Source organism: Ascaphus truei, chromosome 6 (assembly GCF_040206685.1).
Source record: "Ascaphus truei isolate aAscTru1 chromosome 6, aAscTru1.hap1, whole genome shotgun sequence".
Classification (NCBI taxonomy): Eukaryota; Metazoa; Chordata; class Amphibia; order Anura; family Ascaphidae; genus Ascaphus; species Ascaphus truei.
The window spans coordinates 22,622,194-22,642,132 of record NC_134488.1 but is presented as its reverse complement, the minus strand read 5'-3'; the positions used below and the strand labels follow the sequence as shown (position 1 = coordinate 22,642,132).

General features: G+C 45.8%; 1 protein-coding gene across 2 annotated transcripts in view; it reads right to left on the bottom strand.

Annotated features, from left to right (window-relative positions):
• The window catches only part of LOC142496741 (pleckstrin homology domain-containing family N member 1-like), a 44,298-nt gene that overhangs the window by 16,647 nt on the left and 7,712 nt on the right, over window positions 1-19,939 (bottom strand). For both annotated transcript variants that reach the window (XM_075603606.1, XM_075603607.1), the window contains exons 3-8: window positions 13,855-14,001; window positions 11,616-11,696; window positions 8,975-9,068; window positions 6,813-6,937; window positions 3,131-3,277; window positions 2,018-2,098 (exon numbers count right to left, since the gene is read on the bottom strand). In XM_075603606.1, the coding sequence (XP_075459721.1) occupies window positions 2,018-2,098; window positions 3,131-3,277; window positions 6,813-6,937; window positions 8,975-9,068; window positions 11,616-11,696; window positions 13,855-14,001 (675 nt within the window). The remainder of the gene's footprint in view (window positions 1-2,017; window positions 2,099-3,130; window positions 3,278-6,812; window positions 6,938-8,974; window positions 9,069-11,615; window positions 11,697-13,854; window positions 14,002-19,939) is intronic.

Below are 19,939 nucleotides of genomic sequence, written 5' to 3'. Positions count from 1 at the left end.
CATTTCATGATTCCGGCCTCATGAGATTGCTGCCGCTGTGATCACATGTTAGACGTTCCGGAGACACGCCACTGTAACGGTTCCGGAGCTAAGCCAGGATGAAGAGGCACCTGGAGAACTTAGTGTCTGAGACTTTAAAGCAGCAATCCCCACCAAAATATATATTTTTTCGCCCACGTAATCCCGGGGGTTCTCCCAAGCCGATCGATCAGTGGTCCCCCAACCCTCCAGATCCTGAGATTTTACATTTTTATACTGGGACACACACACACAAAAAAAAAAAGGTATGAATATGGCCTTGGGGTGACCAATAGATACAACTCTCCTGATGTTGCAACTTTCTATTAGCTGCTGGAGCAAGCGCTGACCTGTGACCATTTTCTATTCTACGCAGTGGACAAACCTGCTCAGTGACCCTGAAGGGCAGGGGACAACAGTTCGGTTCTGGAGGGCCCCTGGTTCAGGTAAACTTATATTAAAAATATAATAATAACTGTGCGTAGGTGGGACGGCTGTGTTAAGCACCTCTCTTGTTGCCGGGGAAATCTTCCTCTCTCTATCCCTGCTGCTACTGGCCCAGCTGATTGAAGTGAAAGAATAGGCTGCACTGACATGTTGCGGTGTGGACATGCCTCTACAGCACTGAGCTCCTGAAGCCGTCTAAGGAGACTGACTCACTCCTGGTCGCTCTATGAGCTCAGGGCTGATGGCCTTCGAACCAAAAAGGTGTCACTTAGGACGGTAAAGGGGACATCTAACCACTGGAGAGAGAGGACCTGTCACGGATACGTAGGAGGAGGAGGAGTACAGCGGTGTACATGGATATCTTGAGAAAGTGCTCCGACAAATTGGCACATGGACGTACACACTTGGATGCCATTCCTGCTCCCGATTCTTACGTATTCATGAACTACATTTTCTGGTTCTCAAACATTGGCTGCCCTGTGTAGAAGTGCGTATTCCAACGCGGGGACTGCTCAACACAGGCGTGTGTTACATTGGTTATTAAATGGTATTTGGGAACTTGGCCCTTTGATTTCAAGTCGAAACACACCACAGCTCCAGAGTGGGGGGGGGAGGGGGGAGGAGGGTGTGTAACCTCTCATCTCTCAGACAAGCCTGCAATGCATTACTTGCAAAAGGGGACAAAAGTTTTCCAATTTTGAAGTGTGATTATGTTCTACGCTGAATTATAGCACCTCTATATTTTCATGAAAAGCCATTGAATATATATATATATATATATTTTCTTTTTTGTACACGCTTTGCAGGCACTTATCAGGTTAAAAAAATTTTTTACATGGCCTTGAATACCTAAAGATATACAGTAGCAGTCTTGATGGTTCTCACTTGTATGATATGTTGTTACATACTGCTGCACAAAAACAAACAAAAAAAAACCCATTTGAGCCTGCACTCACCCTCCTCTTCTTGAGTATTATCAAGAGAATCACTGAACTTCCTGATGAAGGGACCCTGAACCGTTGCTTTTTCCCTATAGCAGCAAGTGTCTAACTAACACTTTTTTTCTGTATGTGACAATATTCTGCATTAAAAACAGACTATTTAGAAAACCACTTGGAAGGATCGGGGGCGATTCTTTTCAATGTATTTCTTTGAGTGCCAGTTCATTTTGGGATATGTATTATATACAGTACTGCACCTACTGTACACCCCAATGAACTCTTATGAAAACTCTGATAGTCTGAGTGCTCTGGATCAATTGCGTTTCCAGGAGGAACAAGGTCTGTATAGACAAAGCAGGGGTGCTCAACTCTAGTCCAAGCCCCCCGCCTCCCCCCATCCAGCAGGTCAGGTTTTCAGGATATCCCTGCTTCAGCACATGTGCCTCTGCTGAAGCTGGGATATCCAGAAAACCTGGCCTGTTGAGGGGTGTGTGTGGGTGGGGGTTCTTGAGGACTGGTGTTAAGAAACTCTGGATTAAGGTATGCGATAACGTCTCTCTCAGAACGCACAGAGCTGCGACAGCTAATAGATGCTGTGACACGCGGCTTACCTTATAGTAAAGGTGTTTCCCTTCCTCAGAAAGGATGACCAGACTGGATGGGTAGAGGACCAGTAACCTGCCATGCAGCTCCTGTGGAGAGTCATAGTGTTAGGGGTTCTGCTAGGAGACACAGACAGAGAACACAGTGAAAAGAAGATGCATGCACCTGGCCATTTAAATCTCCCACGTTATGCGGACCTAATAGGATGACGTCGCGGCTTCTTATTGGCCCGCGGGACCCAGGGGGATTTAATTATGTGGAAGAACCGGTGCTAGCTTTACAAATATGTATCTCGGGAAACAGGGTCCACTGAGCTGAATTAAACACGGCTCAGCTACGTAAACCTTCTGCTTTCCATCCATCGAACAAGAGACGGCAATGCTTTTCTGCAAGAGCACTAAATTGTACCTATCAAGTCAAATTGCAAGCTAAATATGACAGAAAAGATATATACTTTCCTATTTTCTAACAAATAAAACAGAGTTATTTTCTGCATCTATCGATGTTTCTAATTTTTCCTTAAACTAGATATCGAAACGCTCTCTACCTAGTGCTTTCATGGACACAACCAAAGGTTTGATCCAGTGATTTCACAGACTCTTTGCAGGGCACATTGTATGGACCACACATTGCTGGCACTGGTTCCTACAGTTTTTTTAAAGTTCCAAAAGTTTGTTCAAAGAAGTGAAGTGTTGTATACTTCAGGGAAAGGGAACCATCTGTAACATTTATTTTGATAGTCTAAAACGGTGTCCCAAAAACTGGATTTTCTTTGCAGGAGCGGCAATGTGCTGCAGTGGGGTGGCTAAGGGCAGTGGGGTGGCTAAGGGCAGTGGGGTGGCTAAGGGCAGTGGGGTGGCTAAGGGCAATGGGGTGGCTAAGGGCAGTGGGGTGGCTAAGGGCAGTGGGGTGGCTAAGGGCAGTGGGGTGGCTAAGGGCAGTGGGGTGGCTAAGGGCAGTGGGGTGGCTAAGGGCAGTGGGGTGGCTAAGGGCAGTGGGGTGGCTAAGGGCAGTGGGGTGGCTAAGGGAATCTAAGATTACAGCTTTAACACTTGCAAATTAACCCCCAAACTGTGCCCTGTTTGAAGAGAGAATGGGTTGGTGTGAGTGAGGTTACTAACCTGGAAAGGCAAGTGCTGCAGCTTCACCTTGGAGATGCAGGCGATGGAGCCCAGCGATTCCCTCTGTGTTCCTTCCCAATCCTGCACATGCTGGCTCTGCACAGACTTCCTCAGCTCGGATTTGTCCCAGTGACCGTCACTGCTCCCCTTGGGGGGGGGGGGGGGGGGGGAGGGAAGAAGCAAAAATAAGAACATACTTAAACCTTCTCAAACTTGAAATTAGAAATGAACATTACCTGTAAAGCTTATACAGTACAAGCTTACTGATTCATGCCATAATATGACATGGTAATGATGTGATGTTACATGACAAACTTGTGCCAGTGACAATGTGCAGAACAGGCACAGTTTTACTATAAAAAAAATCATACCAAGTCAGGTTTAAAGTTGTGCATTTCTGTGTATAATGTGCAAGACAATTTTACAGCAAAAGGTATATATATATGGGACAGCGCAGGCTCCATAGTGTAAATAGTAAAGGTTTAATATACACGAGCTAACAAATATTCACTCACAACAATGAGGTAGGACATGCGCATCGGCTGGAGCTCCAGAAACGCGTTGTTCATCTGCTGATCTGAAGCTGTAGTCTTGTGGCTGCAATGAAACTGTTCTGTTCATGCAGCCGGGCCCCTCCGTGATGTGCGTCCACTCAACAGCCCCCCGGCTGAACGGTACACGCTTTCTCAGTTCCGCAGCACAACAGCTCCCCTCCAATACAGCAAAGGTACAATGGAAAGGCTCCTGGTGCTGCCAATGGCGCCAACACCCTTACGCGTTTCGTCGCAAACTCTGATGAAGTCGCCGCTTTACTTGCGACGAAACGCGTAAGGGTGTTTGCGCCATTGGCAGCACCAGGAGCCTTTCCGTTGTACCATTGCTGTATTGGAGGGGAGCTGTTGTGCTGCGGAACTGAGTAAGCGTGTACCGTTCAGCCGGGGGGCTGTTGAGTGGACGCACATCACGGAGGGGCCCGGCTGCATGAACAGAACAGTTTGGCTGCGGTCCCAGTGACTGCCACAGCATACGCCTCGGCGTGCACTGTGCGATCAAGCACCGACCCCCAGTCACTCAGGGCCGAGTACTTGCGTCGGCGCAGATTCAGCAGCCGCGCCGTTCTGCAAGATTCCACACGCTCCAAAAAATTGTGTGTGGAACTTGCGACGGAGCCGTGGCCACGCCCCCACCAGCGCTTCAGCCAATGAGGGCGAACCAGCCGCATGAGGTCATGGCCACGCCCCCCCAAAAAACCCGACCACGCCCCCTCCCGTCGCAACTTCTCCCTCTCTCCTGAAGACCGCAGATCGCGGTTAGCGCTGTGCACGCGCCGCCCCCCCCCCGCCGGGCACGCGCGTGTCACAGTGATGACTGGGACCGCAGCCTTTTGATTGCAGCCACGAGACTACAGCTTCACATCAGCAGATGAACAACGGGTTGCTGGAGCTCCATCCGATGCGCATGTCCTACCTCATTGTTGTGAGCGAATATTTGTTAGCTCGTGTATATTAAACCTGTACTATTTACACTATGGAGCCTGCGCTGTCCCTTTTTGTAGTATAGAAAGGTGGTTGTTACTGTGGATATCTGTCCGGGTGTTCCAGTGTTTTATTTTTACGTCAGGTTATTTATTTATTATTTTTTCAATTGGCTTTCCTTCCTTGTGTCTCCCATTCCCTTTCCCAGGTCCTCATTCCTTGTCATATATGTTGTTTGTGTGTTTGTTTTGTTATTATTGCCATATATTGTGGACTATTTGCCACATACATCTCTCATATAAAGTTAGTACATACCTTTAGCCTTCATTAAATTTTGGCACTGTGATTTTATATGTTTTTGAGATATATAGATATATATATATTTGCAAAGCCAGTATAACCAGCCTCACACTGATGAGACCCAAAAGCTCGAAACAGCTGTCTATGGCTGTGCTGAAAAGCTGTGCAATGCAGCAAGCATAAGCTTGTAGGGGTCCATGTCAAAATGGATTTGAAGTAAAAGGTGGCAATGTGTGCTTATTTGCATGCAATTTCCCAGAATCCCTTGCTGCAGTGGAAGCACTGTACGCTGGACGATAATGGTGAAAGGCAGGGTTGCAGACCTGTCTAAGACATGCAAATGAGCACACAGTAATATTTATATTTTCTCTCACACACATTTTTGGATGTTGGCATGTCATGGGAATATTTGCATTAACACTGCAATTAACAGTAGCCACATCTGTAAATGTGATTAGATGTAAAAACCGGCATTTCCCAGTTGAGCCTCGAAATGTAGCTCTGTCTGTGCCTATGAATTACTCACTGGAACTTGCCATTTCTGAACTAGGCAATGTTTAGCAGCCTGACCCTAGGTGGGCCAGTGCCTCTTTTAATGACCCAGGCTTGCCTTGCAGCTGTGCTAGCAGGCAGGGTATTCCATTAGTAGGCAGGGTAAGCCAACCCCTCCCTCCCCCTCTTCCCACAGCTGTTGCTGCTGTTCAGAACGGACTGTTCTTGTTGAAGCCCCTTCTAAAGTTACAAGAGCCACAAGTGCAAATGCAGAAGAGAGCATGGAAGTTGAAACAGGGGACAGTGAATCTAAAACAGAGCCCTTGTTCCATCTCATCCTATCAGGCCGGAGGTTTTGACATTTTCTTGTCGGACGGTATTGCAACCGACAGCCACATATAATGCCCCAAAGCCTGGGAAAGGGTATGCAAGCTTGTACGACAGGGTGGTCATTCATTTGTAATACATAGAGTTAAAACAAAGTTTAATTTCACGGCCATCTCCTCTCCCCCAAATAAGTATTCTGCAATATAAAGCACCACATCTCCTCTCCCCCAAATAAGTATTCTGCAATATAAAGCACCACATCTCCTCTCCCCCAAATAAGTATTCTGCAATATAAAGCACCATATCTCCTCTCCCCCAAATAAGTATTCTGCAATATAAAGCACCACATCTCCTCTCCCTCAAATAAGTATTCTGCAATATAAAGCACCACTGTGTATAACTGCAAACCTTCCATGCACATAAATCTATGGTTACTTATTGGCTCCAATTAAAATGTACATGTACAGCTTCTAATGCGCTGCTGCTTGATCCAATCCATAAAATGGGAATCACTACTGTCGAGTACTACTGAGTTAGATGGCAGAAGGAATGGGTACCACACAGATGATGATTACTGAGGGCGTGTAGTGAACAAGTATCAATGTACAATGTTTTTTTTAATAGGATTGGGAATAGTACTCGTCTACAGGACCTGCGGCTTTAAAACATAGGCTAAGAACTAAAATGGTTATTTATTGTATGTTTCTGTCTGCGGTGACAGCTGGAGTTGTGTGTATGCCCTTTCTGTGTTAATCACAGCTGCAACGTCTATGGAAAACAGGTGGGATCAGCTGTCTCAGGCTCTGAAATATGTGCCTAACACAGAATAGGTCTTCTACTCAGGCAAGACGGCTTGTTCTGCCAGAGGCATCCAGCCTACCCTAATAAACTAAAAGACAACCTTTATCCTCACGCTGGTGGTGTAAGTGCGTTCACTATAGACCAGCTGCAAATTCTTCCCCAGGTTTCCTCAAGTCAGAAATTCTCTGAGCCAATAAATGTCCTGGTAAGACTCTTCAAGGGAATGTTTGAGGAGTTCACCTCTAGCCAGGAGACCGAAATTTTAGGATGGGGGGTGCAGATCTTACCTCTGCTGTGGAGAACGAATCTAAGCTTCCACCATTGAGCTGGATCTGTTTTTCCAGGTGGTAAAGCCACTTCTGCAGCTCTTGCTGGCTTGGACAATAAATGATTAGCGGGTTCAGCAAGGGCCCTAGAGAAACACAAGAGTTGAAGAAGCCTCAGCAAGGAGAAAACCATTGGAACGTATTGCTGCTTGGCTCTGCCACCTTTCTCCGGCAGTAAAGAGGCTTCTAAAGCACAACCTTTACCCTAGCAGACCGATTACATCTAGACATTGGGATACCCACCATCCTCGCTGTATGAAGAATAGAAACTCCCCCTTCCCCCACACCCCAACAAACGTATTGTATTGGTTTCCCAGTGTTGTAACGCGCAATAGAATGGTTTACTCCAATAACAAAGGATCACATGGCAAAGCAGTTTGATATGAAATACCATCATGAGAGAAACACCAATAATATTTTTCATGGAGTATTTAGGTCATTTTAAAGATCAAAGTTACCTCTCTGGCAATGGAAGGGTTGAGAATGATTTGCACTTGTTATGAGATTACAGCTCTATATAGAGAGTTCATGTTAACCCATAACCTGTATAATGTGTGGGTGGAAACCTATCGCAGCTTCAAAATTACACAGCCAGTATAACCAGCCTCACACTGGCGAGACCCAAAAGGTCGAAACAGCTGTCTGTGAGTAGGTTTACTGGCTGTGCCCTTCTTTAACCCAGGCTGTGCTGAAATTCTGTGTAATTCGGCAGGGATCAGCTTATGTGGGTCCATATTAAAATGGATTTGAAGCAAGGTGTGACACTGCTCATTTGCATGTGATTTCCCAGAATCCCCTGCTGCAGTGGAAGCATTGTATGCCAAGGCTATGGCCCTAATGGGAGCATCTGGCAGCGCATGCACAGATAAAAGCCGTGATGTACGGTCTAGGGGGAGCGATGGGATATGCGGCCATTACGTCAAAGCACAGCACAAAGCAGCACTGCCATTGATCTACACTACCTGCACTCCCATTGGCTGCCCGACGACCACGGCCACTGGGGACCTGGCCTAAGAGATAATGGGGAAAAGCAGGGTGGCAGACCTGTCTAATACATGTGAATGTGCTCACAAGTGGTATTTTTATTTGCTGTATGCTATGCAGTAGAGGATTTTTGTCACTTTTTACCCCGCATAACGAGCGTGACCATATATGCCCCAGGAAAAACCAGGAAAAACAATTGTGCGTATGAGAACGGCGAGCGCCGGCTCCACGTGCACGAATGGCGAGAGCCTGCTGCTTGTGCGCATGTAGCGGCCAGCAAGCACTGATCGCGTGTTCACATGAGTGGCCGGAAAGCGCCGATCGTGCATGCACAGTCGGCAAGTACACATCGCCGGCGCCAATAGAAACCGGGACAGTGGCCCAAAAAGGCATGACAAAGGCCTAAAAACCAGGACTTTCCCGGCTAAACCGGGATGTCTGGTCACTCTACGCATAACGTTTAATTTAATGTTATGTTAAGATGTAAAAGATATTCCCATCTGGTAACACAATAACTAAGTACCGATCATCACAATGAACTATACATTCAATACAATATATTTGGCATGTAGATTGTAAGCTCTTCGGGCAGGGACTCCTTTTTCTAATGTCTACTTTTATGTATGAAGCGCTTATCCGTACGAGGTCACGTCTATTACTGCTGTAAAGCGCATTGTACATGGATGGCGGTATATAAATAGAGGTATACATACCGCATAGGGTTTCTTGACAATCAACACTTCGGTTCACCCAACTTGTTATACCAATTGAAATGAAAAGCTTAATTGCGGACAGATCGTACAACTGCATTTACAACGACTGTCTCCATAATGACAGCTGTAAATTCCGATGGGGCCAAGCCGTAGCTTCGTATGAGCTCCGAAGAACTATATAAATAGGTGAGCCAGGGTTCTTGCTTCAGTTCCTCCCTGTCCTAGTTCAGCACTGACAGCTTATATCATTTCAGAGAATGTGCTACCGACTCATTTGATTTACAGCTTAGAAACACTACCACCTCTTTCAAAGAGTTTAGGTCTTGTGCATACAATATAGGGAGGGGAGCCTGCAGGTCACGGTGAAACCATATTCTGGTGTGTGTGTGTTGAGTGGTTACATTCTCTCCTCTTCCCATGTCTCACCTGTGATCCGGAAGGCATGCTCTTCCTCTTGTTTAGATGGGGCTTTGGAGCGCTCCAACTTATACACACTCAGCTCTTTCAAGGGCACCAATCCCTGCGTAAGCAAAAGTGGCAGACGACAATGTTAAGAACGGGTTGGCACAGGGGAGGTCTGAAGCCAAACTGCGAGGACATACAAGGAGACGTGCAACCACGCAAGGAAGATGTATCAAGCGAGGAAGGAGGGGCAGGTGGTGGTGGTGGGGGGAGAGGGGGAGAGAGAAACCGAGAATATAAGATGAAAGGATCAGATCAAAGAAGGGAAGAAAAAAATGAAAGGGGTAAAATTAAACAGAATTAAAAAGAGAGGCGCTTACAATGAAAGGGAGGGGAAATTAAGGAAGGGAGGTGTATAAAAGAAAGGGTAAGATTAAAAAAAAGATTATAAAGGAGGGTGGGGGGAAATGAAGGAAGAGAGGGCGGTTAAAGAGGGAGAGTGGTAACATGAAGGAAACCCAACTGGGAAAAGAAAAAAACACAGTAAGATATGGCCGATAATATACAACACACACTGCATTCACTCTTTAAGGAACCCCAGATATTAGGAATAAGCAATGAATCACCATGCACACATTTCACATACAGGTGCTTCTGCGCTATTTCAAAGCAAGTGGTTAGTTGTTCCCAAACCTTGTCCTGGTTAAGGTTCCCTGAGGTGAGGGGTAAGATGCATGGCATGGGGGGGGGGGGGCTATTTTGGGATCATAACTCTCTGAGGAAAGAATGCCAGCAGTGATTCTGCAGTGGTGATGATTAGAGCAGAGTTTGACTGCAGTTTCTTCTTTTATACAAAGGCCAATTTAGGAAGCTTGCAGAAAATGTCTTTAAATGTTTCTCCAGAAAACGATTGGAATAAATTTAGAACCGGATCTCCATCCGCTCAGAAAAAATACAAAACAGGTATTTTGTGCACAAATACTGGGTGGTACGGGAGGCTTCAAAACTTCCCACAAAACTTAGGCAAGAACATCACAGGGCGGAGGATGAACATAACTTATCGAAATGTCTGGTCAAAGTTCCAGCATTTTCCTTGAAGTAGTCTGGAGAACTTCCAGGCGCACAATTCTGCAGCCTGTTTACGTAGGAGCCAGTAATGGATTGAGGTAGAGACTCCTCTGAATGTTCTGCAAACAATCTCACAGCCCCATCACAGAATAACCAGGTGGTTACAACGTGCAAGAAGAATTGAAAATATAATGCCATTTACAACAAGTGCAATAACATTAAAAACAGAACGTTTTAGGTGTAGAGTGTACAATAAATAAAAATACCACTTGTGAGCATATTCCCATGGCCCAGACAGGTCTGCAACCCTGCTTTTCAGCATTATCTCCTAACATACCGTGCTTCCACTGCAGCCAGGTATTCTGGGAAATGACATGCACAGTGCCACCTTTAGCCTTAAATCCATTATTACATGGCACCCCTAAGCCAATGCTCGCTGTTTTAGACACCGCTTTTAAACACAGCCTGGGATCAGATGCAAAGCCAGTAAACCCACTCACAGACAGCTATATATAGCAGTGTCTTGTTTACATTATTGCAAATGAAAATACCACTTGTGAGCACATTGACACGTCTCAGACAGGTCTGCAGCCCAGCTTTTCACCATGATCTCCTAGCATACAGTGCTTTCATTGCAGCCAGGGATTCTGGGAAATGATATGCAAATGAGCACTGTATGTCACAGAAAACGCTCACCGTTTATGTGGGATTTGCACTCATAATTCACTCTACAATATTTGATTTTGCCATCTCCCCAAAGAAAACCCTTCATCGCAGTGCAAGATAATTGAAGCTGAAACGACTTCCTGCATTTTCCCATCAAATCCCGAAATAAGAGTTTTTAGATATTGGTTCGTACGATCCAACACGGCCATCAGAGTTAAGCCGTGTGCTGCAGGAAGGGCATGCCTCTCTTGCAGCAAAAGGGTTCACACCAAATGTGGTTATCTCCAGCAGGAGAAGGAGCAGAACAATAACCCTACCAAAGCAAAAGGGGTTACGGTGAAAAGGTGTAATGCACAAGGTTTCCAAATGTAGTCAGCACAGCTACAGCACGTCACATGCAATTTCCTGCGTGGCGTACAGTATGTCAAGTTATATCGGGATCAGGGCAGCTCCGAGGCAGCTGACCACCGCCGCAATTTTTTAATGAACCGCACAAATATAATGTTGCAGCCATAAAAAGCTGTGTCCCGCTGGCTCCTCCGGGAGAGAAGCAGTTAAGCGATAAGAAAGTGTCGAGCAACCTTAGCTACTATGAAAGTCACACGAGCTCCAGTACTGAAGCCAAAATATATTGACATTTTCAAAAGACCTTTAGAACATTTGAACAGGTTTCCCATGACTGAGATAAAGGGGAGAGATTCTGTGTCGTGTAAACATGCATAAAGGAAGTGACCGAGGGGTGAAAGGTCAAGAGATAAATTAGAGCATGGCTGCTCTGGGAGGGGGGGAGGGGGAGAAGTCATGTGAAGTGACCCTTTTTTGGCTCTAGTTTCTACCATCCCAAATCATCCCATGCTCCCCACCATGTAACTCAACAAAGGCAGTGGCAACCACACAGGCACCACCGTGTGTGGTCCCAAAAAGCCCTTACCTGGTAAGTCAACCCAGTGGAGCTACGAGACTGGAAATACAGGTTCGAATGGAACATCTCCAAGTAGCAGTCGCTGACATCCTGTGGAGGGTAGGGAAGGGTTAGCTTGAGCTGGAGAATCCCCACAGACTGGACAGACCTGTCCTCAAAACTACTTGTACTCGAGTCCCTGCTCTTAGCAGGTGCTGATCACCAAGAGACAAGATGTGATCTGCTGGTTTGAGAGCAGATTCAATAAGGAACCAGGCTCCGTCTCTCGCTGTGATCAGCGGTGGTTATTATTGGCAACAGTAAACTAAGCAACACAAGTGGACACAATACACCAGAAGTGGCCAGCTCCAGTCCTCAAGGGCCACCAACAAGTCAGGTTTTAAGGAGATGCCTGCTTCAGCACAAGTGGCTCAGTCGACATCTGAGCCACCTGTGCTTGAGCAGGGATCTCCTTAAAACCTGACTTGTTGGTGGCCCTTGAGGACTGGAGCTGGCCACTCCTGCAATACACTAATGGGGATGAACATAAAATAAATAAACATTGCTCATCAGGGGTCTGGTCAAAGTTTCAGCAATTCCAAACATATCATTTTTATCATCATTATGAGCTGTATTTTTTCAATTAACTATAGCAACAACCGAGACAGAACATAAAACACAGACAGAGCTCAGTGCACATCCAGTGAAACCCATACACGGTACAGTGCCTAAATATATATGTATAAATATCTATTAAATAAAATGGTCTTTTAGTTTAACATTTTTGGCCAAAATTGTTGTAAGCCCCTGAGCCACTGCACGGCAGACCACATTTCCAGGGGTCCCTAACACTAATATAAATTCTTAATAACCTGTGAAATACCAGGAAGAATGATTTAGCAACAACAACAAGAGATCAACTGAAAACTAGGATCCCAGATCGGATTTAAGCTCATTCAGTGGTAGATGCAATAATATCAGAAATAATAACAGTAGATTTGTGCATCATATCCTTTATCTCTACAACTGCACGTGTGGGAATGGCAGGAGTTCAAATGTCATGCAATTATAATATCAATTCTGTAACATACAAACAAAATCCAGCGGCAGAATCATGGACAAGAATGTCACAACTCGCCGAGATCCGTCTATTTCGTGCAACATTCCAATCAAGTCAAGTAGCAGATATTGCAGACTAGGATATCCATTCAGTGCGATTGCTCTGCTCACAGTGATAGCATAACATGACTTCTTGCATGCAAAAAAAGGTTATAGAACCTGTATCTGCAGACAACACAGAAACCTGATCTTAAATCAGCCAGACATGAGCTCAAAGTCCTAGATTCAGATGTAAGCGGAAATGACTCACAGGTAGAAGTAACCAGTGTGCAGACACTCCCAGGTGACAAGGGAGAGGGGCAGGTTGTGAACTGAATACACAGGAATGGGGCTGATAAATACAGTGCTGAAGTCAGAAGCTGGCGGTTCCCTCTTAATTAGATCTTTTAACAACACCTGTGGCATCAGAGGGGCATATGATCTATGATATATAAATCGTGAATACAGAAGTCTAGATTTATCTAGTGCTAATCAGTTGCACAACACATTATTATACCCCACTGGCATCCATGCAGCCACATCTGGGATGGAATCCTGCCAGCTGCATTTTATAGTAGGGGTCCACAGTGACACTTAGACGAGAGGTTCCATCGGTCTTAAGCAGACATCCTCCTCAGCTGTGCGTGCATATGTAGAAGAGTAATGGAGAGAAATCTTACAAGAACAACTTATTGCTTACGCCAGGGGGTCCTCAACTCCAGTCCTCAAGACCCCCCCATCCCCACCCCCACAATCGGTCAAGTTTTCAGCATGTCCCTGCCTCAGCACAGGTGGCTCAATCGATGAGCCTGCCCAATCGAAATCAGACTGATGGAGCCACTTGTGCTGAAGCAGGGGTAGCCTGAAAACCTCACCTGTTGGGGGGGCTTGAGGACCGGAGTTGAGAACCCCTAGCTTACGCCCTACTTGTCTCCATACCTCTTCTGCGTAGGATCCTGGCAGCACGTGTGGCAGAAGTGATTTGCCAAAGGTGGTAATTAAACCCATTACCTAGTTTATTTCACACACAATAATAACGATGCCGCATCTCCCGCAGTAACACCCATCAATATGCTTCACAGGACACGTTCTCCCCAGCGGGCCTGAGCTATACCGGCTCCCTGCCGAGAACCGCGCATGCATTGGGTGCAATAGCCACACATGGCTTTACCTGGCAGTGCTGGTATCGGAATTTAACCTTGGAGTAGTAAATCATTTGCCCCATGTTCCTGACGATGGTTTTCTTCTTCCCCTTCCGGAAGATGCTGAGGAACCTTTGGTCCACGTTTTCCTTCTGTCCATCATGGTTTCCAATGTCCTATTTAAAGAAACGGCAACGGAGATAAGTTAACGTTCCAGACTGATCGTTGTTCCCAATGTAAATAATAAAAAAAAACCAGAAATAAATAGGCCTGGTTTATAGGTTTTACTTGCATCTTTGTGCAGAGCGTAGTAACATTTTAAAAACAATGGGGGTTTTCAGTTCTGTATTCATTGGTCCCAATACATTTCATTTACGTTTTTTTTGTTTGTTTGTTTTTTAACAGCTTACTGTACAGCAGGGGCGCACACGTCCTTAAGCCCCCCCCCTCCCCCCAACAGGTCAGGTTTTCAAGATATCCCAGCTTCAGCACAGGTGGCTCAATCAGTAACTGCTTCAGCACATGTGGCTCAGTCTTCGACTAAGCTTCTGATTGAGCCACCTGTGCTGAAGCTGGAATATCCTAAAAACCTGACCTGTTTGGTTGCTAGAGGACTGGTGTTGAGTACCCCTGCTATACAGGGCAGAGCACACTCTGAATTTGATGGACTCCATCTTGTTTCAGGCCAGAGCACAGTTTGCAGACCTGCCTTTCCTTGAGCTGTCATTATGGAAAATGAACACCGACGAGTAACTAATATCTGTTGCATTATCTCTGAAGTTGGCTCCTTGTATTAGAGCAGAAGGGGTGTGCTGTTCTGAGGGAAGGCCTGGTCTGTATTAGCGTAGAGGTTTCTGGTTGCATGTCAAATTGGTAGCCACACTGATAGCCTGTGGGAATTCGGCTCAATTTTATTGAACCTGCTTTCTTAACCTCATTTGCTGCGGAAGGGTTTTAATGTATCGTGTCGGGAAGCAGATGGGTTTTAACAACTGTTATATTGTCTCTCTCATTTGATTGAAACTAGAGATGCAGATGTGCAGCGCACTCCAATTACAGCTGGATGAGATGAGCAATTGGTTCTACAGAAGCAAGGAATTAAGCCAGCAGATTTCAACAGTGCCGAGTACATGGTCAGTGCCATGTAATAATAAAAAGGACATATGGTAACCCAGGTCTTTGTGGAACCAGCTAAATAGGCACAATTTGTTTTCTTGCATGATTGAAGCACGGGGTCTTTGGAGCTGAACTGCTTCATCTCCGGGTACCCCTTGCTTCCAGGGGTACCTGTACCTCTTTAGCCATGGAACTTGTGTGCCTAACCAAATGGCGGCTTCTAAATGTCCCGCGGGCCAATAGGAAGCTGTGACGTCATCCCTTGCAGCTTCCTGTTGGCTGGCGTGACCTGGGCATTTAAACTCCCCAGGGATACCGGCGCCCCATACTGAGGTAAGTATCTCGGGAAGCAGGGGGTCCCTGGATGAATACATTGACACAGTTCAACTCCAGAGATGAGCTGCAGAGGGCTTCTTTTCCTGCGCATGCGCGCTACGCCTTCAGCCACGCTTACACTCGTGGAGGTCTGACAGCGCCGCGGAGACAGCCCCAGCACGCGGGACTGATTTCTGAGGACTGAAACTGCCCCTGCACACCTAATGTGATGCCCCACCAAAAAGTTATCGTCGAGATCGGGGAATATTAAAGTTTTATTTCATGTAAGTGGTTACTATCTTTTATTGTTGGTAATACACTTCATATCTCTTATCTTGGTGCGCTCGTGTTTCCCTTTTTTCTCTCAACTCCAGAGATCCTCTGATACAATCCTATAATTAAAATAAATTATAACAAAAAAAATAGATCTGTGCAGTGCTACATGTTTGGCGGCTTTAAGCGTTATTCTACACCTCATCTCTGTAACAGTGTTTTTCAACAGTGGTTCCTAGGACCCATTGTGGTCCCCGGGCACCCCTAAAGGGTCCCCTGCAATGTTCAGGTCATTTGAAAATTGTACCAAATACAGAATAATTTACAATGCATCTGATCTCAGACGCGCTATTAGAGAGGGTTGGGGTTCCTTACAATGCATCTGATCTCAGATGCGCTATTAGAGAGGGTTGGGGTTCCTTACAATGCATCTGATCTCAGATGCGCTATTAGAGAGGGTTGGGGTTCGTAACAATGTATCTGATCTCAGACGCGCTATTAGAGAGGGTTGGGGTTCCTTACAATGCATCTGATCTCAGACGTGCTATTAGAGAGGGTTGGGGTTCCTTACAATGCATCTGATCTCAGACGCGCTATTAGAGAGGGTTGGGGTTCCTTACAATGTATCTGATCTCAGACGCGCTATTAGAGAGAGTTGGGGTGCCGCAGAATTTCACAATATAATTATAGGGTCCCTTAACCAAAAATAAAAGTTTAAAAAATCCCTGCTGTAACATAAATCATGCTTGATCCTTTCTCCTCGACAGGCCACAGACAGGAAGAAAGCAAATCTTGAGTCTGAATATAAACTACTACATATTAAAAGATGTGTCTTCTTAAATAACTGTTTGGTTCACTTAATTTCTATAGGTGGAAAAATAAAGTCTGCTATGTATATTACACTTCCAAAGCATCAACTACATACTACCGTGAAGCGCTATGTACACTTATGGCACTATATAAATAAAGACATACATACAACGTGTAGTGCACGTAGCCCATATTAGATCTTGAATATAATTACAGAAGATTATATAGTGCTCATATCATTCTTTTCAGCCCTTGTCAATCTACTGCTGGATGAAGACCTCCCCAATGGTCTTCCAGGTACTGCCATTGCAAGCCTCTCTTCAACACTTCTGATTTCTTCCTCCCATCATCATACCCATAAATATGTATATATCTATTTATTTTCAACACGCTACCCGCCAAGGAAACAGCACTAGAGCGCGTGTAGGAACTTAGAGAGGGCATTCATCCCAGACCCACCGAAGACATAGGGGAACGGCGAGGAAAACAAACAAAGGGAGGAAAACACGAACGGGAGCAGGAAAGCTCGCTGGCAGGGTAGTGCGGGTCAGTTTGCCAGGCTTTGTTTTAAAAAGAAAGGTTTATAATTCCTTTCTGGATGGAAGCAAAGCTTTCTGATTTCTTATAGCAGCAGGGAGCTTATTCCAGTCTTGGGACAGTTCTTCCCCTCCAGCTTGATTGACCTTAAACCCAGGGTCAATCAATTGAGGGGCGATGGCAGATCTAAGGGATCAATTGGGGGTATTACTGATCAAGAAGTTCTGAGGGTAGGGTGGGGTGGGCAGACCATGGATAGCCTTACAGGCAAAGGTCATGATCTTACACTGAACCCAAACGTAATGCAACCTGCTGCCCTACATGGAACTATTGTGAATAGTCAGTTACAGTGATCGCTCCTAAAACCAGACCAGGGGTGTGACTTGCACAAGCTCTGATGACAGCCATGGACTTTTATAGGCATCGTGTGACGCGACGAGCAATAAAAAGATAAGTGCCCCGTTGCTGAAAAATTAATAATAAAATAAGAATGCACGGTGGCAAGGAACTGACGACGTGTGAAACTCGCAGATAATCACGGCTATGGGGCAACTAATGCAATGGGACTGGGGTTAACACCCTATCTGTAGTGCAGCAAGTTTACCAAATCTATAGGTAAAGTAACAATGCTATCCATATGAACACCGAGGCTCGGACACGTCATTACAGCCACTACTCATACTTAAATTTGTTTCAGAACTTTAGTGTGTTTCAGTGTATTTTTTTCTAAGGAGAGATGTTGAAGACCAAAAAAAAGAAGAAAAGAAAAAAGACGCATACTCATAAGCGTGCGCCCCGTTTTATTGTCGGGCTGCTGTGTGCCCCAATCTAACGCGACATATTTTACAGATCTGTGCATGGGTTAAAGCCGCAGATGGGGGCACGCGAAGGGACTGATAAAATATGTGGGATGTTATCCAGGCAGGAATATGCCCCGCCAAGCAGTGACGAGAGCCACAAAACAGAAAAGCTGCAAATTCGGGGAATGTGTAATTGGGAGATCCTGACACACCCTTGAATGATAGTCTGCAATTAAATATTGTATCATACTTCTGTATCCATCTGTGCCCGCACTCTAACCAGGCACACCAAAAACCCAAACAAGTTTTGGCAGCAGCCAGTGGGTCAACTGGGCCGTACGCTAGAATGTAGGACCAGGACATCGGGATAGTCCACCCCACCCCAGAATGGCTTCCAAGCAAAATGTCATTTGGCAGTACATGGCAGGGTAACAAGCGTGGCATCACCGATCACATTTCTGCAATGCCCACTTAAGGATGGTCTTCACATGACTGCCTGAAATGTTGAATTGGTGATGGACTATGAAACCAGCAGTGGCAGCTTTTAGCTCACTATGTGGGATTTGTCTTTAGCCACCTGAAATGCAAGTTCTGGCAAAGAAACAGCCAACACATTACAAAAGCTCCGATGTGCCGCCGGTTCTACCATAGCATGGCTTTCTGAGCATTGATTGCTATAATGCCATTAGAGTTTGGAGTTGACTATAATTTTAGTGGCTGGGTTCTGCCTGCTACAATCGAGGATATTTAAGGCAGCCCCACAAACCAGAAACGGTTATCACACGTTGTTCTCTTATCAAAAGGCACAAGGTGCCTATCGAAGGCCTTCATTTATACACAGAATGTGTTGAGTGTTAACAGCTGTCCCGCCAAATGCCTGCTTAAAACATGTTACAATGTTACTGTAAGAATGCAACAAAATAAGGAAAATTGGCCAATAACATCATTAAAAACCACATGTCCATAAAAGCAATATAAGGGATCCAGCAGTTTGTTTCTGCCAATGGCCATTTAATTGAGTTTGATGACGTTTGTTCATTTCCTAGTTGTCATTAATATGGACACCTGTGCCCAGGTAGGAATAGAATAACCCCAGCATCCCAAATTATATGCACATCCAGCAACATGGCTTCCCGAGGCAGTGGTGTTAGGAGGAGTACTTAATCATTCACATTGACAGTGTATGCAGAATACTTAATCATAGCGCCATGCAGGTTCCAGGCATAATTAATCAACGATCTTGCCATTTACATTTTGGCACGGAGATATGAAAAATCAAATTAGGATCTTCCATCTGAAAGACTTGCGTCTTTACCGCTAATTAAACGAATAACTTCACAATGGATAACAGCCATGAATTGGTTGAGTGCTTAACACCAGCTGTAATCTTGGCCAGAAAACTGAATCCCGTGCATCTCGGGTTACCCGCCTGTTTTGGGGTAATAACATTGTTTTGTATCACGGCGAACAAAGGGACATAGTACTGCATGCATGGCTCTAATGCAGGGGGGCTCAACTCCAGTCCTCAAGACCCCCCAATAGGCCAGGTAAGGATATCCCACCTACGGCACAGGTGGCTCAATCAGTGGCTCAGCCCTTGACTGAGCCACCTGTGCTGAAGCAGGGATATCCTTAAACCCTGACTTCGGGGGAGGGGGGGGGGAGTCTTGAGGACTGGAGTTGCCCACCCCTGCTCTAAAGCATATTCTGAAGCAGGGGTGCGCAAACTGGGGGGCATCGGATTTTCTAGGGGAGGGGGGGGGGACAGATGCAGACCCCCGCACTCACCCCCCCATGCATGTAAATTAAATGCCGGGGGAGGAGCGAGGCCTCTTCAACTTCCCTTACCTGCTCTCAGCCAGCTCGTCAGTGACGTGTCGCCATGATATCGCAGCATCACGCCGCCACGGGATCAGAGGGCAACGCGTCACATGATGTTGTGACATCATATGACGCGTGGAGCCAGAGAGCAGGTAAGGAGGGGGCGCGAACTGAAAAGTTTGCACACCCCTGCTCTGAAGCACACTCGGAAAGCACTTTGAAACTGGAAAGCACGAAATGAACGCATGTTACATTGGGTTGAAGAGGACAAGACAGACCATGGATCTCAGACCAAAGGCCATCGTTTATCCTGCGCACAACGTATAATCTTCCTTCTCGATATCGCTTATACTGTATATGTAGCAACCCAGACCTTTCCTCATTCTATCACATCTCTCTAATTATGCAAAACACCCTTTGGCACACAGAATGTGCAGGAGCA